General features: G+C 37.1%; 2 protein-coding genes across 3 annotated transcripts; one reads left to right on the forward strand and one right to left on the reverse strand.

Moving 5' to 3' along the window:
* The first annotated feature begins 7,680 nt into the window (after positions 1-7,680).
* On the forward strand, positions 7,681-13,816 carry LOC306867801 (G-protein coupled receptor 37-like 1). The gene is made up of 2 exons (XM_079413689.1): positions 7,681-8,712; positions 11,984-13,816. Exons 1-2 carry the CDS (start codon positions 8,125-8,127, stop codon positions 12,887-12,889), a joined length of 1,494 nt encoding a protein of 497 aa, XP_079269815.1. The 5' UTR covers positions 7,681-8,124; the 3' UTR covers positions 12,890-13,816.
* A 2,745-nt stretch (positions 13,817-16,561) lies between these two features.
* On the reverse strand, positions 16,562-25,514 carry arl8a (ADP-ribosylation factor-like 8A; the record flags this gene model as incomplete). 2 transcript variants are annotated; one of them, XM_079412830.1, is made up of 7 exons in its annotated part: positions 25,284-25,514; positions 23,885-23,965; positions 22,938-23,011; positions 22,770-22,863; positions 22,590-22,657; positions 22,422-22,492; positions 16,562-19,368 (listed from the first exon to the last, which is right to left on the reverse strand). In XM_079412830.1, the coding sequence occupies exons 1-7, from the start codon at positions 25,458-25,460 to the stop codon at positions 19,319-19,321; spliced, it is 615 nt and encodes a 204-aa protein (XP_079268956.1). In that variant the 5' UTR covers positions 25,461-25,514. The 2 variants fall into 2 exon arrangements, with proteins under 2 accessions (XP_079268956.1, XP_079268957.1); XM_079412831.1 differs by lacking the exons at positions 16,562-19,368; positions 22,590-22,657 and having other exon boundaries at positions 22,439-22,492; positions 25,284-25,469.
* Positions 25,515-25,563: the final 49 nt, after the last annotated feature.

A 25,563-nucleotide genomic window follows, 5' to 3' on the forward strand; every position in this document is an offset into this window, starting at 1 on the left:
TGTGATGTATTGAAAATGTGAACACCAGTTATGTTTATGTGGTTCATTTTCTTTGAATCCGTTTTATAAAATTGATATTTTTCTAATATTGCTAAATAGTGTTACATTGGCTGTTTTTAAAAGGTGTTATGTGCATTTATTGAATTAATTATTTTCACTTGGCATACCTGCGTCATGACGTCATTGCACGCTTCAGTAGGTGGCGCGGCCGTGATGAGCTTCATTCAGAGTAAATACGCAACGAAAGAAGTCATTACTGCAGCGCTCTTCATTTCTTTCTTTATTCACTTTTATAAACTTCTTTTCAGGTAAACATAAAACAAGATGCACAAAACACCTTTCCGTTTAAATATAAACGCTGTGTAATATGATATTGATGATTTACATGTGTGTTGAAAGCAGTTCGTTTTACTGTACGTTACTGATAGTGTGTCACGAGTTTAGCAGGCCTGAGCACATGTTAGCATGGATGTCTCGCGATTAGCACGATGGCCGTTGTATGTTATCAATGGTCAGTATGTCGATTCCATTTGTGTGTATAAAAGTTAAGGATGTTGTTTCATACTTGTGAGGTATCGTAAACTGGCACATTAGGTAATTTAAAAAAAAACACATTTTGAATATCTTATCCTGTTTCTATAAAAAAAACGTCTTTTGAATGTCACTGTGTCAGTTGAGACTAGAGCATGTAAACTGTATAGAGAGTTTGTTAAATAGCCTGTTGATCGTATTTTCTTATTTCCTCTATTCTTATGGAAAGTGTTTGAAGTCACTCATGTTTACATTCAGTCATTACTGGAAAAAAGTGATACTGTAATGTGTTGGTGCTGTAATGTGTTGAGCTTTTGTTATATGCATATGCTCTTATTCATTCAGAGTAAATACGCAACGAAAGAAGTCATTACTGCAGCGCTCTTCATTTCTTTCTTTATTCACTTTTATAAACTTCTTTTCAGGAGTACTACACAGACACACCTATAAACATTCGCACATACATATAAACTCGATACGCGCGCATACACATCCATAAAACACTCGCGCATACATATAAACTTCCATGCAGACACACCTATAAATAGCTACTCGCGCATACATATAAACTTCCATGCAGACACACCTATAAATAGCTACTCGCGCATACATATAAACTTCCATGCAGACACACCTATAAATACTCGCGCATACATATAAACTTCCATGCAGACACACCTATAAATACTCGCGCATACATATAAACTTCCATGCAGACACACCTATAAATACTCGCGCATACATATAAACTTCCATGCAGACACACCTATAAATACTCGCGCATACATATAAACTTCCATGCAGACACACCTATAAATACTCGCGCATACATATAAACTTCCATGCAGACACACCTATAAACACTCGCGCATACATATAAACTTCCATGCAGACACACCTATAAACATTCGCACATACATATAAACTCGATGCGCGCGCATACACATCCATAAAACACTCTCGCATACATATAAACTTCCATGCAGACACACCTATAAACATTCGCACATACATATAAACTCGATGCGCGCGCATACACATCCATAAAACACTCCCGCATACATATAAACTTCCATGCAGACACACCTATAAATAGCTACTCGCACATACATATAAACTTCCATGCAGACACACCTATAAACATTCGCACATACATATAAACTCGATGCGCGCGCATACACATCCATAAAACACTCGCGCATACAAATAAACTTCCATGCAGACACACCTATAAATACTCGCGCATACATATAAACTTCCATGCAGACACACCTACACTGTAAAAAGATTGCTGTAAATTTTACAGTAACTTACTGGCAGCTGGATGCCAGTAAAATACTGTAAAAAGGTTTACAGTATTATTACTGTAATTGCATTTACAGTATAATAATGGCTTTACTGTATTTTCATTTACAGTATTTTCATTTACAGCATTATTACCGTATTTTCATTTACAGTATTATTACCGTATTTGCATTTACAGTATAATTACCGTATTTTCATTTACAGTATTATCGTATTTTCATTTACAGTATCAGTGCTGTAGTGTTTATTTTCATGTAGTTTAAACATTTTTTACCAGTAAAAAAAAACAAATCAAATTGTGGTACAGCACTGTAATACATGATTATTACCACTTCATAAAAATCACAATAACTCATGAGCATTAGTTCTGATAATATTCTTTTTAATTGTTGAACATTTTCTTTTTAAAAGTACAAATTACAAGTCATGGTCTCTAGGATGAACTAGCTGAAAAAAGGGCATCACCACAGCCCCCTGGGCACTTTGTATCATGGCAAAACATACACATATTGAAAATCAAAAACAAGCAAGTACACTAACAGTCAGAAGTTTTGGAACAGTAAGATTTTTGATGTTTTTAAAGAATTCTCTTCTGCTCACCAAGCCTGCATTTCTTTGATCCAAAATACAGCAAAAGCAGTAATACTGTGAAATATATTTACTATTTAAAATAACAGCTATTTGAATATATTTAAAATATAATTTATTTCTGTGATCAAAGCTAAATTTTCAGCATCATTAGTCCAGTCTTCAGTGTCACATGATCCTTCAGAAATCATTCTAATACATTTAAATTTAGTTATTTAGCAGATGCTTTTATCCAAAGCGACTTACAAAAGAGGACAATAGAAGCAATCAAAACCAACAAAAGAGCAACAACATGCAAGCCATATGCCAAGTCTCAGTTAGCCTAATGCAGTACACATAGCAAGGTGTTTTTTTTTTAAGAAAACAAGTAGATAGAATACAGATTTTTTTTTTAAGTAGATAGAATATAAAAAGCTAGTGTTACTTTTTAAAGAAAAATTTTAAATAAAAAAAAATGACAGATAGCTAAAATAGAATTAGAATAGAGAGTGATAGAGTTATAGGGTCAAATAAAGATGGAAGAGATGTGTTTTTAGCCGTTTTTTGAAGATGGCTAAGGACTCAGCTGCATGGATTGAGTTCATTCCACCAGGAGGGAACAGTTAATGAAAAAGTCTGTGAAAGTGATAATAACAATAATGCGTCGTTCACTTGCAGAATGCAAGCTTCTAGAAGGTACATAGATCTGAAGTACTGAATTAGGTAAAGGAATGCAGAGCCAGAGGTGGCTTTGTAGGCAAACATCAACGCCTTGAATTTTATGCGAACAGCTATAGGTAGCCAGCCCAAATTGATGAACAGAGGTGTGACGTACGATCTTTTCGGTTTATTAAAGATTAATCTTGCAGCGGCATTTTGGATTAGGTATGCTGATAAACATTTATTATTATTATTATTATTATTATCATCATCATAAATATTTAAAACCGTTGAGTACATTTTTCAGGATTCTTTGATGAATAGAAAGATCCAAAATTGATCTGAAATAAAAAGATTTTGTAACATTATACACTATACCATTCAAAATAGCTTGGATTAAAAAAAATTTGGGGGTGGGGTATAGAAATTACTAATTTTAGTTAACAAGGATACTTTAAATTGAAGATAAAGACATTAATTAGAAAAGATTTCTATTTCAGATAAATGCTGCTCTTTTGAACTTTCTATTCATCAAGTAAACATGAAAAAATTAGACTTGGCTGTTTTCAACATAATAATAATAATAATAATAATAATAATAATAATAATACAGTTTTTTTGAGCAGCAAATCATAATATTAGAATTATTTCTAAAGGATCATGTGACACTGAAGACTGGAATAATGATGTAAAAATTCAGCTTTTATGACTGGAATAAATTACATTTTAAAATATATTCAAATAGAAAACATTTATTTTAAATAGTAAAAATATTTAAAAATGTTACTGTTTTGCTGTACTTTGGATCAAATAAATGCAAGCGTGGTGAGCATAAGTTACTTCTTTAAAAACAGCCTATACTGTTTTATTTGTCTACTATAAAAGTTTTTCAGGTCATTACTTCAGTGAAACATTCAAAGACCACCTCCATTAATTGTTGTTGCCATACATTGTATACTACTGTATAAACTTATTTCATCAGCAGATTAAGTGTGCTGGTACTTGTTGGCCTCTTTTTCCTTCTGCCAGCATGTTTGTTTGCCATGTTGGAGATTTTACTGCGTTGCTGCTTTATTAAATAACAGAAGTTTAAAAAGTGTGGCTCGTCATCAGATTGAGCCAGTTGTACTCTTCATTTACCTGTAACTTTCATGGATTCACAAGCTACAAAAATGATAAAATTACTATTTTTTGGGGGGTGTAATGGAAAAGTAATGTAACTAATTACTGTTAGCTGGGAGTAATAAGTAAAGTAATAATAGTAGCTTTTAAAAGAGTAACTGCGTAATATATTAAATTTGAGTAACGAGCCCAACACTGCTCATATGTGATAGAAATAAGACAGTCTTTGGTTTACAGACTGAACTCAATCATCTGAATGATTGAAAGAATGCTATTAAATGTTGAATCATTTTTATCTCTACATATAGAAGTTTTCAGAAGTCAAGTGAACATAAACCAAAAACACTTCACGAGAGAATGTTTCTGCTTCTAAACACTGAACACAGATCTGCTTTAATTCTGGCAGAAAGTGAAAGTGAAACTGCTGCTCATACAGCTATACGTTCATAAATGAACATAAGTCATTATTTAATGTAGCTTGTCACAATTACTTTTCATGTAACAAACACAAAGAGTATTTATAATCAAATACATACATAGTTGTCTATATTATATATTGTGTTTTTGCTGCTTTGTGCATTGCCTATTTGTATGTTATTCTTTTATTATCTGTGTCCTGTCTTTCTGTTGCACTGTGGAGCTTCTGTCACTACAACACATTCCTCGTATGTGCAAACATACCTGACCAATAAAGCTCATTCTGATTCTGAAATATGATATCTGTACTTTGAGATTTCATCATGTAGATGTTTCTTTCCATGTTGCTAAAATGCGAGCAGGAAGACGTCTGCAGGAAGAGTTGTTCACTTTATGAAGGAATCTAACCTGTTTCTGTCTGTCTGGTCTGACAACAAGCTTGAGGCATAAAGTGAATAAATGACAAAAACAACAGCAGCTGAACAAAGATATTCAATGACAAAAACAGATGGAGGAAAAATCAGTCTATTCGAGACATACTAGTCATTATTTTAATTATGCATTTATGAAGTTACTGATGCATTTGCTCTGCTCATAAACCAGGCGTGGAAGGACCCTTGCTGTCTGGAGGATCAGAGAGCTCTCAGATTTCATCAATAATATCTTCATTTCTGTTCTGAAGATGAACGAATGTCTTACAAATCTTTTGATTTAGATCGAAACTTCGGAGTGCATATCACAAGTCTTTATTTGTGACCCCCCCCCAAAAAAAAATTTAACAGTACAATTGAACCATTGAGTCAATACAGTTATAAAAGCAAAACAGTGAAAAGAAAAGTATAAAAAAAAAAAAAAAAAGTATACAGATACAAATGTGTTGCCAGGTTAACACACACCATTTGTGTGTGTGTGTGTGTGTGTGTGTAATGAAGCTACACATTAAGAGAACACACAGGATGAATAGAGATGCAGTTTTCACTGCTTTAGGATTAACAGAACTTTAGATAGTTTCCATGAACTCGTCTAGATCAACTACATTTGTTTATTTAGGTGAAATTTAGCTAGCAGAAAACACTAATTAAGTTATATTTTCTCTTTTGAGCAGTTCAAAGAGTCTGAAGAAAACATCTTCATAACATAAAGAGAAGTAACTTACAAAATGATATTGGATGAACATAAAAAACCCACAGCTATAAAGATAAATATAACAAGAAATATAACTAAAGGTTTAATAATCATTCTAACTCTAGAGAAGAGTGAAGTTCACCACATAAGAGTGAAGAGAGAGAGAGAGAGAAGAGTTCACTATAATAACTTTAGCTTGACTTAAAAGCTCAAAAATAAGAAAATTTGTGCCATGTTTCATCAATACACAATATCCATTTGTGTAATTTCAGACTTTTTATAAAACTTAAAGCTCCCATGACATGCTGTTTTTTGGATGCTTTTATAGGGGCAAGCTGGAGGGTGGGTGTGTCCTGCAGCTTGCGGCCACGGGACCACGCGCTAATGATGACAGTGGATGTATGGTAATGGCTCGTAGACTATTCAAGCTTTTCAGTTTGACCCAGAATCTGATCCTGATGGAGAAGCACCGGATGAAGAAGTTGCAACTCAGCGGCTACAGCAGGACGTCTCCGAATGGTTAGTTTAAAATATTGTGTCTGGATACGGTGAGTGTCTCCCACACATAGACTTTACCTGAGCGGACCGCAACAATATCCACCGGCCGCTGCCATCAGCTCCGCGTCTCACACACACGAGTGCGACTTTACAACAATACTTAGAAACTTTCAGACCCTTTAGGCAGCTTTTTTCCCATAACGGGTACATACTTATGGAAGCCCGTTCCCGCCACCTTAAGAAAAAATATAATTCTGTAAATCATAATAATGAGATACTTTCTCATAATAATGACTTGCTCCTTAAAAAAAAAAAAAAAAAAAAAAAAAAAAAATTACTCCGCGCATGCGCAGTGCACGCTAGCGACATCTGCTGGTCAAAGCCATGCAGGAACACCGCAAACATTGCTTGTTCTGTAATCTAAAGCTATATAATCGATCATTAAATAACGATTTCAGATAAATTATCTGCATGTAGTCTTTTGTTACTCTGCCAGACAATGAAGTTCATGGCTTCAGATATAGTGGAATATATTCCAACAATAATCACACGCATTTTATGAAGAAATGAAAGCCATTACACATATAAACTTAACGAATAGATGTTCATTTCGATGATTTGTTAGTTTTATTAGCTGTCACTTTCATGCATCACATGCATAAGCCCACAATATTTATACAGTAGCCCAATCTCCTCTTGCTGTTTTGCATTGCATTCATATTTTGGGTCCACCTGAATGCCTGTATATACAGCATGCATGATCATTAAGTTATGTACTGAATTTGGTTCAATCTGTCCTTGTACTTCAAGCCACGTTAAGCATTTTTCACGTTCACATGTCCTGCAAGAAGCGGTGTGGGATGCTGAAGACCAAGCGGTTGCCGTGGTAACGCACAATGATGCTTAGTGCTTTTGAAATGAGATGGCTTACTGTATGAAGCATGAAAGGGACAGCTAATAAAACTAATAGATCAATGAAATAGACATCTATAAATTAAGTTTATATGCGTAATGGCTTTCATTTCCTCATAAAATGCCTGTATTTCTTAACTGAAATATTTGTCTGGAATGTTTGAAGCTGTAACTATCTGGCAGAGTAACTTGGTAAGTGCTACAAATTAACAAGACTACATGCAGATAATTTATGTGAAATCGTTATTTAATGATGGATTATATAGCTTTAGATTACAGAACAAGCAATGTTTGCGGTGTTGCTGCATGGCTTTGACCAGCAGATGTCGCTAGCGCGCCGCCGCTCGTGCATGCATTTTTAATTTTTTTAGGAGTAAGTCATTATTAAGAGAAAGTACAACTAATATTAAGTCATATTAATGTTAAAAAACGTCATAAAGTGACATTTTCATGCCATGGGACCTTTAAAATTTAGAAAAAGGTGTAATTATGTGGAAAGACTTGACAGCCCTTGACAAAAACAAACAAACAAAAAAAAACCCCATCAGAGTCTGTAATGGTTTTACTGGGAACTGCACTGGTTTTGGAAACTAATGTTCCTGTTGGTCGCCTTCTATTGGTGGCTTGTTAAAACCAATGGAATATGTCCCAAAACACACTACAGAGAACCATTTTTAATGGTTTTAAAAGGATTAAAAGTTGATGGTTTGTAATGGTATTTATAGGAAACCATTATAATTTCTGCGATGGTTCCTTTTGTTTTTCAGCAGGGAGGTAGCGTCACATGGCAACATTTCCAGAAACTTTCCAGTTTTCTGCAAGTGAATAGTGTAGTTTATCCACAAGAGGGCGGATTTGATCCTGGCGCTCTTTAGGAGTTGACTGGACAGCTGGATGAGAAACTAGAGGAGCAGAACTAGCTGAGATGATCAGACTGGAGCTCTCGCTCATCCTCAGCACACCAGATCCGTCCAGCAGAGCGTCGCGATGATGCTGCGCGTTTTATTCGCTCTGATTGTGTTCGCCGGATCGGTTCAGGCGGATAAACGCGCGGCGGAGATGAAGACGAGCCTGATGCAGTCATCACCATCATCATCCTCCTCCTCAGCGCTGGAGCTGAACACCTCCGCGGCGCATCGCAGTGATGATGAAGACGCACGCGCGCCGAGAGTTCCGCGCGGCTCCAAACACAAGCAGCAGCGCGAGCGGAACGCGCATCGAACCCCGCGACCGCATCCCGACCCCGACGCGTTCTTCACCACGCCGCGAGCGTTCAACGGGTCGCTACGCGTCCATAACCCGCTGTTCCCGCTCACGGAGGAGTCGTACAGCGCGTACGCAGTCATGCTGCTCGCGCTCATCGTGTTCTCCGTGGGAATTGTGGGTAATCTGGCGCTCATGTGTATCGTGTGGCACAACTATTACCTGAAGAACACCTGGAACTGCGCGCTGGCCAGCCTGGCGTTCTGGGACTTCATGGTGCTGTTCTTCTGCCTGCCGGTGGTCATCTTCAACGAGCTGACCAAGAGGAGACTGATGGGAGATCTGTCCTGCAGGATAGTGCCATATGTGGAGGTGTGTGACCAATCAAATCACCAATCAGTCCATTAATTAGGCAACCAATCAGGCAGTCTGTTCAGTCTGTGTGTGACCCCGGAGTCAATTTTTGGAAATTTAGATTTACATCATCTGAAGCTGAATAAATGATCTTTCCATTGATGTATGGTTTGTTATGATAGGACAATATTTGTCTGAGATACAACTATTAGAAAATCTGGAATCTGAGGGAGCAAAAAAATCTAAATATTGAGAAAATCTCCTTTAAAGTTGTTCAAATGAAGTTCTTAGCAATGCATATTACTAATCAAAAATGAAGTTTTGATATATTTACGGTAGGAAATTTACTAAATATCTTCATGTAACATGATCTTAATATCCTAATGATTTTTGTCATAAAAGAGAAATGTATCATTTTGATCCATACAATGTATTGTTGGCTATTGCTACAAATATATCTGTGTTACTCATGACTGCTTTTGTGCTGCAGGGTCACAGATGTCTAACATACACATATCTGTCTGTCTACTTACCTAACAAGAATGTTTTAGGAACTTTAGCAAAACGTTCTTAGATGTCCCGCAAATGTCGCTTTTTAAATGTTTAAAACGTGTTTTATTTCTTGGTTATACAAACATTAAAGAAACATTTCATTTGACAAACATTATGGGAACGTTACTTTTGAATGTTCTGAAACAAGCAGCTAGTAGCCGAACATTTAAAAATGTACAAACGTCCAGCATTCAGCGAACATTCAGAAGTAACGTTCCCATAATGTTTGTCAAATGGTAAAATAAAACGTCTGAATAACCAAAAAAAAACTTATTTTTTTAAACATTTAAAAACTGGATGGTTTGACCACTCTGAGAACATTTAGGAAGAATCCATAATGGGAACATTAGCAAAACTTCCTACGTTAACGTTTTGAGAACATTATTAAACACCAGATGACGTTGCTATGATTGTTTTTCATAACTTTGAGAGAACATTCTAGAAAATAAAGTTTCATCTATCCGTCTCGAAGTAATAAAGTTTCTGTAATTCAAGAATATGTTGTAAGAACGTTCTGCTAACATTCCTGTTAATTTATAAAAACTTCCTAAATGTTCTCTGAAAGTTCAAAAGTAATTTTTCTTGGTTATTCAAACGTTAAGGGAACATTCCATTTAACAAATATTGCGGGAACGTTAGTTTTCAATGTTCTCTGAACTTTCTGAAACAAGTATTAAAATGTTAAAAGAACAGCCAACCAAAACGTTTCAGGAAAAAATATATATTAATGTATTTGTTGGACGTTTGTATAATGTTTTTACTACTTGTTTCAGAATGTTCAGGGAATATTTAGATGTAACGTTCCCACAATGTTAAATGATAAAATAGAATGTTTGAATAACCAATCATTTAACCAATCAAACATTGGCGGTTTGTTCCGAGAACATTCAGAAATAAAGCTTTACGGTAACATTAGCAAAACATTCATACAGCATATTTGTTAGCTGGGTTTAGACCTTTTTATGCTAACATTTCGAGAGCATTATTAAAGACCAGATAAAGTTACTGGAAGAACTATGAACAGTTGTTCATAACTTTGAGAGAACCTTGCCAGAACATTCTGAGAACATTAGCTATCAAAAACCAGATTACCATGGTGCCATGTCTAAGAAACATGCTAATACAGAGTACTTTTTTTAAGTGAACAGACTAAATAATTTTTCCCACACTTAATATCAAATTGTAAGAAAAATAGCCATCGTAATCAATCAGAGTCGGTGTGTGGCATTGTGGGTAGTTTCTTGAGTTCATTTTCCAGCCTCCTCTTTACAGCACCAGCTCTCCTGATTGTCATGTAAATGAGATCTCCGGGTAATTAGCGGCACTAATTGGGCTTATTAGCGTGTTGAATGAGTGGTTAGAGTGTGTCTTATTGGCAGGATTGTCTGCGGAGAGTGTTTGCCTGTCTGTTGACCCACTTCTGTGGCCCTAAAACATTTTATTATACGGTAGTAAATTAACATATTAGATTAGATGCAAATCAAATGTACATTCTGTTTAATATGCACTGTCACTTGGGAACATCAACCCTTATTTATATCACACTTACTGACTAGGGATGGCGTAAAATGGTAAAATTGTGGTACTTTAATATATATACCATAGTATTGAATGATTGCATATTCATATACCATGGTACTTAGTTTTCCAATGTATTTCAAAGAATACCTTGGTACTACATAGTATATGCTCAAAAAAACATATATAAGTAGATATGTGTCCAAAAACAGAGTATCACCGTTGTATATATTCAAAAAACATAATCTCGGTATCCAAAATCATGGTATTACTATTGGTAGATGTCCAAAAACATGGTATGAACATAGTACTGTAGATGTAGTAGATTTCCAAAAAACATGATATAACCATAGTAAATGTCCACAGAAATGTGGTTTTACTATTGTTCAAAAAGATGGCATTACCATAGTAGACATCCAAAGAGAAGTGGTATCACCATGGTAAATGTCTAAAAAAAACATGTAAGTTTAGTAGAGATCCAAAAACATGTTGTCACCATGGTAAATGTAAAAAAAAAAAAAAAAAAAACTTTTACCATTGTACATGTCCATAAAACATGGTATAACCAAGGAAAACGTCCCCAAAAATGTGGTTTTACCAGTGTAGATGTTCAAAAACATGGTATCACCATTGTACATGTCCATAAAACATGGTATTACCATGGTAAATGTCCCCCAAAATTTGGTAAATGTCATCACCATAGTAGACAAAAAAGGAGTGGTATCACCATGGTAAATGTCTAAAAAAAACATATAGTATAGTAGAGATCCAAAAAACATTGTATCACCATGGTAAATGTAAACATAATATGGTTTTACCATTGTACATGGTATAACCATGGTAAATGTCCCCATAAATGTGGTTCTACCATTGTAGATGTTCCAAAACATGGCATTCCCATGGTAGACATCCAAAAAGGAGTGGTATCACCATGGTGGTAAATGTCTAAAAAAAACATGTCAGCATAGTAGAGAGATCCAAAACACATGGTATCACCATTGTTTGGTAAATGGGAAAAAAATGTATTACCATATTTAACGGCAGGTCGTGTGATTTCGTGGCAAGTCAAGTCACCTTTATTTATATAGTGCTTTTAACAATACAGATTTGGTCAAAGCAACCATTGTAACCACGGCTGGATGAGGAGAGTTAAACACAGAAACGCAATTTCCCATCAGTGTGTATGTTGCTGACAAGTGTTTGTTAATGTGTGTTTCAGGTGACGTCTCTCGGCGTGACCACGTTCACTCTGTGTGCGCTCAGCATCGACCGCTTCCACGCGGTGACCAGCGTTCAGCCCCGGCCGCGGCTGGTGGAGTCCTGTCAGTCCATCCTGGCCAAGCTGTCGGTGATCTGGGTGGGGTCTCTGGTTCTGGCCGCTCCAGAGCTGCTGATGTGGCGTCTGGAGCAGGAAGTGTCTCCACGGACGGGCCTGCCGGTGGACTCGTGCTGTCAGCAGCCGTCTGTGACACTGCCGGAGACACTGTACTCGCTGGTGCTGACGTACCATGAGGCCAGAATGTGGTGGACCTTCGGATGTTTCTTTTGCTTGCCACTGCTGTTCACCGGCGCATGTCAGCTGCTCACGCGACACGTTGCGGACGAAAACGCCAAGAGCATTCGTCCATCTTCTTCGTCGTCTTCTGCATCTTCGTCTCCGAAGAAGAAGCAGCAGCGAGAGCGTCAGCTGACCCGCACGGTGGTGGTGCTGGCATCCGTTTACGCCGTTTGCAGTTTGCCGGAAAACGTCTGGAACTTCGTTCTGGCTTACGCGGGTGTGGAGGTGGGCGTGGCCACGCGGGCTCTCCTTGCTCTGATTGGCCAGTTCCTGTTGTTCGTGCGGGCAGGAGCGACGCCCATCCTGTTGCTCTGCATCTGTCGCTCTCTCGGCCAAGCGTTCATGGACTGCTGCTGCTGCTGTTGCGATGAGTGTCTTCCGGATCCTTTGTTGACGACGACGTCTTCGTCTTCATCCACTAACGCTACGGCTGTCTCCTCGTCCCTGTCCTCGCCCGTCTCTGTCCAGGAGGAGAAGCTGAAGGTCGTGTCTGGAACATCGCCCGCGGTGTTCTTCGATAAAGTGAAGGATGGTCCAGCTGAGCTGATCATCGGAACGCCGTGTTGATCTCGGAACGTCGGCATCAGTGTCCGTTAAAACTGTGAATGAAATATCGTCCATGGCTAACACTCTTAAAGGGACAGTTCACACAAAAATGATCATTCTGTTATCATTTAAATGTTCCAAACTTGTTTTGTTTTTGTATGCAGAACACAAAAAATGTGTTAATAAATTAAAATACCACAATATTTTATTAAATTCTAAATATAATAAAAGTGTTATAAACGACAGAATGATCATGCCGTCACTCACCGCTGGATGAGGAGAGTTAAACGCAGAAATGCAATTTCCTGTTCCTTTGTCTACATCCAATCACAATCTTGTTTTCTCTTGATCATGTTTAGTGATTTAAAATCCTCAATTAGTTGCTGTATTTCAGTCTGTAAGTCCATTTTCTTTATAGATCCATCACTTCTACATTACAGAAATACAAATTGTGAACTTTATTGTATTTCTTTGGAATTAATAACTAATATTTTGTTTATCCGTAAAAATTGTACTGCTGGATGGACAGTTGTGGCAAACTTGAAAACATTGTATTTTTATGCTCTTAATTAATTTCTATCTTTAAATTGTCAGTGTTTAAAAATGAAAGTATGGTTTGGAAAAGCATAAATCATCTTTTCGGATCAACCTTTATGGTAAAGTTTTGTTTTATTGAGTCTGTCTCACATATCAAAGACTGTCTGATACTCTGCTGGAATTAAACGACTTATGCCCGTTTACAAACTCTCAGCAGAGACAAACGACTCTATGAACTATGAGAAAATACTGAAAAAACTTTGCAACTTTAACACGTTAGATAGTAATGATTATAATAGTAAAGTGAACCAATGTAGCTGAACATATTATTAGCATCAAATATTTTGTATTTCTTTTGTTTTTGTACTTTGTTGCAGCCAATAAAAGTTTAAAAGAGTTTGAATATGTCACAAACTTTGTATAAACTCTGTTTTACGCACACAAACGTTTAAAGGATTTGTACTTATGTGACCTGTCTGTGTGAAAGAATTGGACACACAGTTGAACTGCTGTCTCTTGGCCGTTCTGAAGTGATTTTCCTCCTACAGTAGATTCTCAGGAGGAGTCGTGGGGGCCCATAAGGGCCGTATTGTTCCCGAGCCGCGGCCCCCGCGCTGAATATCAATAGCGGCCCCTGAGCGGTTGCTACGCGACTGTCACACGCCAGCTTTCGGCATTCAGACTCCAAACAGCAGCAGACCAGAATCAGACATGACATTCTCTCGGATCGCCGGTTGTCGTGGAGACGGGACCCTCGCGTTGATGTGGGTAACACGGAGGGGTTGTTCCACGGGAAGAATGGGGTAACAAGTAATCTGGGGTGGATTAAACGCTCTGCGCTGTCATGAACCGTACAGAATGAGGTCAAGAGTGTGTTCTACACAGTCAGGGAGGTTTTTAAAAAGAAGTTTCTGTAGCTGATTTTTGGAGAAGGGTCTTTTGAAGTTTGTCGTGTGGAAACAAACCTTAGAACACAAGGGGTGACGGAATAGCCTTAAAAAGTTGTGCCATTATACCCGATAATATTCAGCTACATATAAACATGACTTGGAAGTTTACTTGATCAGAAATTTTTTGTCATCTGATCCTCTTTCACCTAATATATTTATATTTGAAGTATCCCTGAGATTTTAAAATAAATATTGTAAATAATAATGAAGTTGCATGTTCAAAGTTTGTTGGTTAACGGTCACTTGACATGCAGGTAAACAAATAAAATATTTCATTTTTTAGTGTTTCATTTTGATTCATTTTAAAATTATTTGGTTCAAAATTATTAGGCTACTACAAACTTACTCAAACTTGAATCGATTTTACATTTGAAGCTGTTCCCAACCCCAGGTGTCTTTTTCAAATAACTAAATTCTGTTGAGTTTTTTCTCTAAACCATAAACCCACACCTTTACGATTATTATATCAATAAGCGAATCAAAGTGTTCGAGCAGCGTATTGTTGCTACGCCAAATGAAAACACACACGCCGATAAACGTCCCAGATAGCACATGTACGTCTGCAAGATGTCTGTTAAAGATCACTTGATCTGAAAAACATCTGCTGTGTACAAACATCTGACAGAAGTCTGTAAGAGGTCAGTATACATTCTAAACCATAAACATCTTAAAGACATCTAATAGACGTCTATTTGACATCTGATAGGTGACGTCCTAGACATATAACAGATGAGCAAACACCCTAAAAAATACGTCTTGCAGAAGTCCAATAGACGTCTCCGTGATGTACGTGTGCTATCAGGGGTGTAATTACGACTACAACTAACTTAAACTGTGCTTTAAAACAACAACACATCATTTATGAATCGATTTCGCAAACGAAGCCGTCCCCAGATGTTCACAAAAGGAGGTTTTGTCACATTTAACGGACTTCTGTGGACGGGTTTGTTCCACACAGTGTCCCTCAGAGAGGATTATTCTGTCATGAATGACAATCGGCATCGTAAAAATACTGATTTGACAGAAAACAGCACTGTGGGACCGCGCTCAACATATAAACACGTATTTTAATGACATGGGAACAGCACAGTATACTGTAGAGTAAAAATAAGCTGTGTGAAAGCCAGTGTGTGTTCATTATATATTCATTTAAGAGTTGTGTGTGTTGACGGCTCTCTGACACTGTTTGTTTTGTTCCGCTGAAGGAGGTGGAAGCTCCTGTGAGATCGCCGTGGAAACCCTCTCAGAGCCGCTCCAGATCACCGCGGGCTCGGCGGAACCGACCGTCAGCAGCGCCGCGTCCCGCTGGACATCCGCTCGTTAGCCCGCGCTCTGCCACCGTCTCCATGACAACACTGACCTCTGACCGTCTCACATCCTACCGGCTGAATAACAGAGACAGAGTCCAAAACCAACAGCAGCGAGTGGTCTGACGGAATGTCCGCATGAACCCCGTTAACCCGCTAAAACCAACAGAAGGCGGGAGCGTTTGTGTGTACTTTTAAACAAAAAGAGCGCGAAAGACGCCGATCAGCCGTTAGTCTCCAGAGCGGTTGCTGAGGGTCAGATCTCTGATATTGTGTTATTTCAATCTAAAATCAATTAATATAAACATGTATTTAGGGACAAATTGATTGCCTTCTTAATTTAACATAAAATAATTTTTTTCTCCACCCCAGATAGAAAGGTGACATTGATTCAATGTTGAAATTACATCAGAATCATCATTTTGGTTGAGGTTGAAAATTAAATGCTAAATAATATCGGATCAATGTTGATAATTCAATGCTTTTCAGTGTTAAAAAGACAAATATTGAATCAATGTTGATTTTTAGTCAGCATTTCACTGGTGAAACTTTAGACAGTCAATAAGTAAACAAAGTTAATCTTCAGAGAATAAACTGTGCTAAAGATCATTTCATTTTATTTAATAATTAATCAGAAGCATTTGTATGTCTATACTGCCCTCTGCTGGTGAAGTTAAAGACATACTGCTCTCTGTTTAGTGCACACAGCATATTTTACTACTGTTTTACTACTAAGGCAAGTTGAGCACAATGCATTGTGGGATACTATATAATTCTATATCATTAAGTATTCCATAAGTACAGAAAATTGAACATGGGGCACAGTACATGCTATATAATGCAGAAATACAGAATGATCTGAATGCTACTTTTCTCATTTAGATCAAAACCACCAAATTAAACTCTTCGTATGTTTTATTTCCCTAATACAGTTCCTTAAAAAGTCAACATTTTCTCTTTTATTTGAAAAAGAATTTCATGAAGTACATTTTTGCCAGTTTCACTGAATTGGACCTAAAATCAAAACCACATCGACTTAAAGAAAGAAGAAACCGTGGTTCTGAGAGGGAAATCATTTAATTTCATCTTTAAATAATCTGTAAATAACAAGAACAACATGTACAGTTATCACCGCGAGTACGAGAGAATAGAAAGATCCCAAAGGAACAACTGAACTGATCGAGTCTGGTACAGAAACATCTGTTATGTGACTGCTTTAAAAAGTTACTGTCTGATCCATATAAAGAGGGGGAGGGGGGGGGTCATCATCGAGCTCGGTCCAATCACACGCTGATTATACAGTAACTATGGCAACCAGCTCCATCCCATAATGATTCATGCAGGGGGGAAAATCACATGATTCCCCAGCAAACAAAAGAGCGCGACACTGCTACAAACAATTAAAATACCAAAACAAACATTATGGCCACATGTAATTAGACATAAAAAATAATTAAATCAACACACATGCAGAAGACGATGAGCTCATCTCCATGATGAACTGACGACAGGAGTGAACATGAGCTCCAACAGCAGCAGAAATACAAGCGTTCTGCGATCAGCGTTGAAACAAGTAACGCAACGCGACAAAGTGACAATCAGCCCGACATCATTTTCAACCAAGTAATTTATGAACTCGATGTTACGCAACCAAGTTGTGCACAACTAGGCTGACCTCGAAAAAGACTTCATTAGGTTGACTTCGTAAGTGATTGGTATGAAGCAGACTTTGACAAAGAACCTAACAAAGTTGAGCAATTCAATTGCTAACAAAGTCAATTACGAACATAACTTCATAAGGATGACTTTGTAAATGTTGTTAAAAGTCAACTTCATTAGACTGACTTCATAAATTACTTTAGCAATGTCAACTTCAACAAAGGCATTTACGAACTTGATCTTACGTGACTAAATTCACTTTACTGTGAATTATGAAATTATGCAAATTAATTTGTCGAAATCAGCTTCATAATACTAATGATGTCTATGTTGCAAGTTCACAACTTTGCTGCATAACTAAAAGTTGACTTCGTAAATAACTGCTATTGTCAACAAATCTGTTTGCGTCACTTTTCAATGACAGTTGTATTGTAGTAAAAATACCTTTTGTAACTATGGTTATCATTGTAACCAGTGTCATAACAGGAACTTCGTAACATCAAAGTTGACTCTGTAACATAACTTCGTAAGTGTTGATTACCGCCAATCAGTCGCATTGCGTCGTTCACTCTAGTGTAGACTATGAACTCATGACAACCAAACATTAGTGAGGATGAATATAAAGTGATTAACAGTTGCGAAAAATCAACAGAGTAAACCTTCGGCATTTATAAAGTAAATATTATTCTAGTCTACATGACGGCATCTGTGCACACAAACACCATCGCTCACACACTCTCTCTCGCACACACACACACAATCCATTTGTTCAGATTGCTGTGATATGAGCGGGATTATTATTATTATTATTATCATAGGACGCTAATCACACTAAGACAAACATCGTAACGCTCAGGAGGGAGATCTCATTTGGTTTAAGTTGCTATTTACATAATCCAGTTGAAAAACACTGTGAAAAAACATGAGTAAAAACATGGCAAAAACAACTGAAATGTCAATTTACATATGTATAATCTACCGACGCGTTTATAAACCGTTATGATTTAGGCCAAAAACATCCACATGTGTGACAAAAAAGAAACAGGCTGTAAACAAAATAATCAAAGCGATAAAAATCCCAAGATCTTCATGTCTCCCGATAGGACCAGCGTTCAGAAACAACACTGGACTTCAGCAGGAGATTCGTGCAACATTTGCCGCATCTCTGCTGTTTTATTAGCGCAACGATCTGTGGGTCTGACCGAGACAGATCAACGTTTGTCGTCGTGTCCTGTCGAGAATCAAATAAAACACTGAAGTTGTTCTGCAAGCGCTCGCAGACTGACTTTCCTAAAAACAATTAAGCGACTGGAACGGTTGCCATGACAACCCACCCACGTCAACAATGCAACGCTATAGTCACGGCGACTCAAAAGAAACATATAAAACCTTCATTTGGACATGTTAAACTCTTCAAAATGATTCATGAGCTTTCAGATAAAAAGATTTCGTAATGCTACAATATTAACGCAAACCATGTGACCTTGATGCTCACGGGATGATGTCACGTTCGTAGAAACATCACCAGCACCGGGTCAAGCTAACAGGCTAATAATACTAACATGTAATATTTTGCTAAACGCAAAACAATAGTGTATATCAATGAAATCTCGCAGTGAACGATCAGAGAGCATGTGGAATGTTCTCACAACGTTGAAATGCTAAAATAAGATGCCGGCGCAAACGGCCAAAATCACGTGACCACAGAGCGCTGGTTCTGACAGATGCAGTGGGCGTCGAGTCGAGGTTCAATCCCGTCTCCGAGCAAACACGCAGAACGACGCGCGCGAGCGAAGCACGTCATGTGACTTCATGACGAACCGTAAAAAAAAGCACATTGAAGTAAAAGTAAAAATCAACGATGTAAATGATGTGGATTAGTTTATAAGAACAGAGGGAGGGGCGGATGTTTGTTTGTTTAGAACGAAATCAAGAGCGCCTAAAATGCAGTTGATCACATGATGCAGTTCCTCCAATCAGACGCTAGCTCCGCCTCCTCAGCTCCGCCGGGTCCGCGAGTGCTGGATCAGCCACTGTAGTGTGATGTCTGGAACACATGACCATGAGCTCATTAACATATGACCCGCCCACATATGCATTTATTCAGTATGCAGCAACCTGAACCTGACAGTGTTGCCAACTTAGCCATTTTATTGCTAAATTTAGCAACTTTTCAGACTACCCTAGCAACTTTTTCTTCCAAAAGCACCTAGCAACAAATTGAGCTTTTTTTTTTATTTATTTGGCAACATTTAGCAACTTTTGATAAGTGACTCAAACGATAAAAAGGAACATTTACCATTTAAATGACACAAAAAGAGAAAACCAAAGATGCCTAGTGGTACACACATCACGTGAATTAAGTTAGCTGCTATGTGCAATTGTTTAATTTAATAATAATAAAAAAATTTAGTAATAATTTTTCATTTATGATACACTTTGTTAGTAGCATGTACTCGCAAGTGTAGCATACTAACTAACTACGAATACCCTGCTTAAAACTATAACTGTTCCGAATGTGTAGTTTTACTAGTTTACTAGCTAATAAAAAAAACTTCAACTGGAATCATAAATTTTATGCATTTAAAAATAGTTATTTACATTTGGTAACACTTTATTTGAAGGTGTCCATAATAGAGTAATCACCTAGTTAAGAAGCAGCTGTTGTACCATCAATGTTCCCTCTAAGCTGCGCACGCAAAAATGAGTTGGGAAAGCCATTTGATTGTATTCTAGTAAAAATGAAAGAATTGCAATGCTCGGGTAAACCGCTATAGACAGGTTTCATAGAAAGAGAAGGATGTAGAAACCGAATACTTCAATGGTCGCGGATGAAATAGCTCCAATCCAGAGACAACGCAAACGCAATGACGTGAAATAAAACATCCTCATGTATTAAAGAAGAGTGGCTTGAGTAAGTGCTGGAAATAACGGAGGATGGGCACAGAACAAAACTCATGAGACATCACACACAGAAGTCACATGTTCACGTTTTTTGTTTTTAATGTTAAACTTACAGATCTCAGTTTAAATGCTTCAGTTGTTTTGATATTACACTGTTCGGCCTATATTATAAACCTAATAAATGATTGACCTTGATTTTTAAGGGAGTCTCTTCTCATCAAGGCTGTATTTATTCGATCAAAAATACAGAAAAAACAGCAATATTGTGAAATCTTATTGCAATTTCTAATATTGGTTTCCTATTTTAATATACTTTAAACTGTAATTTATTTCTGTGATCACAGCTGTATTTTCAGCATCATTCCTCCAGTCTTCAGAAATCATAATAATATACTGATTTATTATCAATGTTGAAACTGTTGTGCTGCTTCATATTTTTTGGAACCTTTTTTCTTTGATTCTTTGATTAGGCTAATAAAAAGGTATATAAAGAACAGCATTAATTAAAAATATTAATATTTTCTAACATTAGAAGTCTTTACTATCACTTTTTATCCATTTAACACAACCTTGCTGAATAAAAGTATTAATTAAAAAAATTATAAATAATATAGAATAAATTGAGTGACCCCCACACTTTTGAATAGTACTGTATATTGCAACACAAAATTTCTATTTTGAATAAACACTGTTCTTTTTTCTCAAAGAATCCTGAAAATTATCACAGGCCCCAAAAAATATTAAGCAGCACAACCTTTTCCAACATTGATTATAAATCAGTATATTAGAATGATTTCTGAAGGATCATGTGACACTGAAAATTCAGCTTTGCTTCACAGAAATTATATTTTAAAGTATATAATAATATTTCACAATATTATTTTGTGAAATAATACTCAGTAAATAGATACAGCCTTGATGAGCAGAAGAAACTGATCCCAAACGTTTGAAAGGCAGTGTATTATACTGTAAATGTGTTCTCATGCAACCTAAAACATACATCAAGGGTCAAATCAAATATAAACAGCACATTCAAGTTAAGAATTACACACTTTATTTGTGCGTGCTGTACAGGTCTGGGATAAAGCATGCTTTTGCTCAGGAGACAGAAATGTCCCCCAATAGAGAAACGTTTTGCTCAGCAAGAAAATAAATTAGAGGAACATTGCTTCCCATGTAACGAAGTTATGGAACAGCCTGTAATTACAGTTTGTAATTATGTAGATGTAATAGGCAGCTAATGTTACACGTTACAGACCGAATCTGTTACACAGACCAAGAGATTGTTACAAATGTGTTGCAGACTTTATACAATGATGTAATTATAAATGTAAGTACACAGACATAAGCTACTTAAAATAAAGTGTATCTATTGTACTTAAGTGTGCTAGTAGCTGTGTAACAGACTCATATGTGTAACAGCAGCTGTCTATTACATCTACATAATTACTAACTAATTACAGGCTGCTCCATAACTTCGTTACATGTTAAGCACATTTTGTCTCATGTAAGTACAGCGGCTACTACTACGTACTTAATTAGTTGATTACTCTGTATTATGACACATTAAAATAAAGTGTTAGAATTCTGTTACCGAAAGGTTTTTGTCACAGCAAAACACTGCTGTAAGTGTCAGAAAGTAACAAAAATGCTGAAGAAAGAGCATAATAAGGAGCATATAAACATAAAATACTTAATAGAAGTGTTAAATAATTCAACATTTTAATCTGATATATGTGACCCAGGACCACAAAAGGGTCAATTTTTGGAAACTGAGATGTATACATCATCTGAAGCTGAATCTTTCCATTGATGTATGGTTTGTTATGATCGGACAATATTTGTCTGAGATACAACTATTAGAAAATCTGGAATCTGAGGGAGCAAAAAAATCTAAATATTGAGAAAATCTCCTTTAAAGTTGTTCAAATGAAGTTCTTAGCAATGCATATTACTAATCAAAAATGAAGTTTTGATATATTTACGGTAGGAAATTTACTAAATATCTTCATGGAACATGATCTTAATATCCTAATGATTTTTGTCATAAAAGAGAAATGTATAATTTTGATCCATACAATGTATTGTTGTCTATTGCTGCAGATATACCTGTGTTACTCATGACTGCTTTTGTGCTGCAGGGACACATATTTGGTGTAAAACTGTATTTTTAATGCAGTATCATTAACGTCTCACCGATGTTGTCCTTCTCCTTACAGGAGATGGAGTAACAGCAGATCTCTCTGTCCTGGATGGCCGACAGGTTCCTGTAGATCACATGATTTAACAAGCATTTCCAGTCTTCAGATCGCAATCATTTTAGATACTTTGTATTTAGTTGTGAGCTGTTACGGATGAACTCACATTCTCTCGATGAGCTCCTTCTCATCCAGAGATCCAGGAAGATCTCGCTTATTGCCCAAAACCAGAACCTGAGGAAATACGGACACTTTTATGATCGAATAACCACATAGAGATGAAACAACTTTATTAAACCTGATCTAAACACATGAAGTCCTCAGATGAAGATCAGGTCAGACTCACTGGGATCCCCTGCAGCTGCGGTTTGTCTAACAGGTTGTGCAGCTCGTTCTTGGACGCCTCGATCTTCTCCGGATCGGCCGCATCAACCATGTACCTGAACGACACACGCGTGCGATCTGTTACGAACACGTGACATCATGACGTACCTGAGATTATGAATATACTCACACTATAGCGCTGACGCCGCGACAGTATCGCTCCCACATGCTCCTGAAGCGCGGCTGCCCGCCGATGTCCCACAACTACAACAAACACACACCCAATCATTCATTCATTCATTCATTCATCACAGTACAGTGTAGAGCACATGCCAACAAGCAGAAACTCAGTATTATATAGCCTTATTATTGCACAACTTATTAAACAAAGCTATTTTATTTTACAATTTTATATGAAATTGGCTTTTTTTTTGCTAATTACATTTAAAACACTGGTCTGATTTTCTAGCAATAACTATTAAAGAAAATAGAATTTAAATAATTTTAATATGATTTTTTATATCATATATTTTTTAATTTGATACATTTTGTTTTTCATTTTAACAGGCAAGATGGTTGCAGATAAAGCAATATTTTCACTATTTATTTTTTATGTGTTTTTCTGTGAAATTTGCAATTGCAACTTTTGCAATTTATGAAAATTGACATTTGAAACGTCTGATTACAATTTTAAACTGCTGTGACTGCTATTTTCTAATAATAACTACTAAATAAGCATGAAAATAAAAAATATATATCTATTTTAAATACATAAAAATATGTCTTTTTTTAGGAGCTGGCTGATTTAGGTTCAAATGTTTATAGTTATTGATAAACTTATAATTCCCATAAATTAATTGCAAATTACATTTTGATTATTTTTCTTACATTTACTTTAGTAAAATACAGTCAACACTAAAATATGTGTAGATGTGTGATTTTTTTGGGCTCACAATTTATGCAATTATTTTTTTTACTTTTTTCTTATTTAAAAAAAAACACATTTTTTTATTGAAAAATAATAGTTAAATGCAATTGTTTAGGTAAATGCATGTAAAACATGAATATTTCAAGTGATGTTTATGTTTTGCTCTGCAGTGTTATTTGATTGAGCTCAACAGAGAGTGATCTCCTGACCTTGATGGTGACGTTTCCCTTGGTGATCTTGCGCATGTTGAAGCCGACCGTAGGAATCATGTCCTCGCTGAACTGACCCGACTGCAGACACACACACAGACAAGCATCTGAATCCAATCTGCTTGACCACAGAGCAGACCTCCCTGCAGCTCCACAGCAGGTGCTGATGTGATTTACTGCCACTAAACGCCTGCATTTATGCACTGACGACCTTCCTGAGCGAGTGTGTGTGTGTGTGTGTGTGTGTGTCGTGGCTGTTGAATACATAAACACCGTTCAGGCAGACCACATGATTAGACAGAATGCCAGATGCTGATTGGCTGAGAAACAGGGTCAGCTGATCAACTCTTGTTTTTGATTGACAGCTGTCAAGTCGATCAGATGCTGAACAGGATCTCCACAACAGTCTGATACACTGCATCACATCTGATAAGAGTGTTTATGATACACTGTGTCTGATAATACAAAAAAGTTCAATAATGCTGTCTATGATATTTTGTGTCTGATAATGCCGTATCTGATGTAATGATGCTAAATGTGATACATTGCGTCTGATTTGATGATACTGTGTAATACATTGTGTCGGCTAGATGAATAAATGTAATAATACTTTAATGTGACGGTTTGTGTCTGATGTGATGTATCTTCTATATTGAGTCTGATGCTGTATCTGTACATGTAAAACACTGTATCTGATTTAATAATGATGTATATGACACATTATATCTAATAAAGTTGAATTTTCTTTTTTGTATCTGATCTAATGATGCACACATGTATCGGATTCATTGTTTTTAATGATGTCGAATCGGACACATGGTGTCTGATCTGATCATTATGTTTGTGATACGATCTGATTATCCAGTAAAACTGACACATTAAATCTGAATGTGACACATCGAGTCTTCTATATCGTATCTGATGAAGCTGAATCTGACAGATTGTGTCTGTTGTTGTATATTCTATATCTAGTCTGATGTTGAATCTGACACATTGTATCTGATCTTCACTCTGGATCTGATGATGCTGTTACACTGATGATTCCACATCTGACACAATGTGTCTGATGTTGCTGTATGCACTATATTGTGTCTGATCTCTTCTATCTGATCTTACAGCGCAGTATACGTGATCGAGCTGAATCTGATGCTGAATCTGACACTGCGTCTGATCTGTTTTCTGTATGTGACACATTGTACCTGAAGATGTTTATCTGATATAATGACGCTGAATCGGACACACTGTATCTGATCTGATTGTTCTGTAGATGATACATCTAATGCTGATCTGACACTGTATCTGATCTATTGTTTCTGATCGGACACATCGCGTTAGTTCCGACGCTCTGTCTGTAATCAGCGGCGCGGCGCGAGGCCTGTGATGAAGCGAGCTTGATTACCGCGATCACGTTGACGAAGGTGGTTTTCCCCGAGTACTGCAGGCCGACGAGCGTCAGCTCCATCTCCTCCTTCCAGAAGAGCGCCTTGAACCAGTCCAGCAGCTTGTTGAAGAGCGCGATCATGGTGCGGTTCGGTCCGGGTCTGCTGCTGCTCGCGGGCGGATCGTTCTTCCTCATTGGGTGGGGTTTCACATCCACGCGCAGCTGATCCAAACAATGCGGGACTCGCGACGCCCCCTGCTGGACGCGCGCCGGTGACGTCATCGCCCGGTCCGCTCCT

Source organism: Barbus barbus, assembly GCF_936440315.1.
Source record: "Barbus barbus genome assembly, chromosome: 49".
Classification (NCBI taxonomy): Eukaryota; Metazoa; Chordata; class Actinopteri; order Cypriniformes; family Cyprinidae; genus Barbus; species Barbus barbus.

What these genes read in the sequence shown, in the direction of transcription:
- LOC306867801 (XM_079413689.1), top strand. Translation starts at nt 8,125, where the DNA reads ATGATGCTGCGCGTTTTATTCGCTCTGATTGTGTTCGCCGGATCGGTT. An exon ending in GGATAGTGCCATATGTGGAG is followed by an intron (nt 8,713 to 11,983) that starts GTGTGTGACCAA and finishes TGTGTGTTTCAG; the next exon opens with GTGACGTCTCTCGGCGTGAC.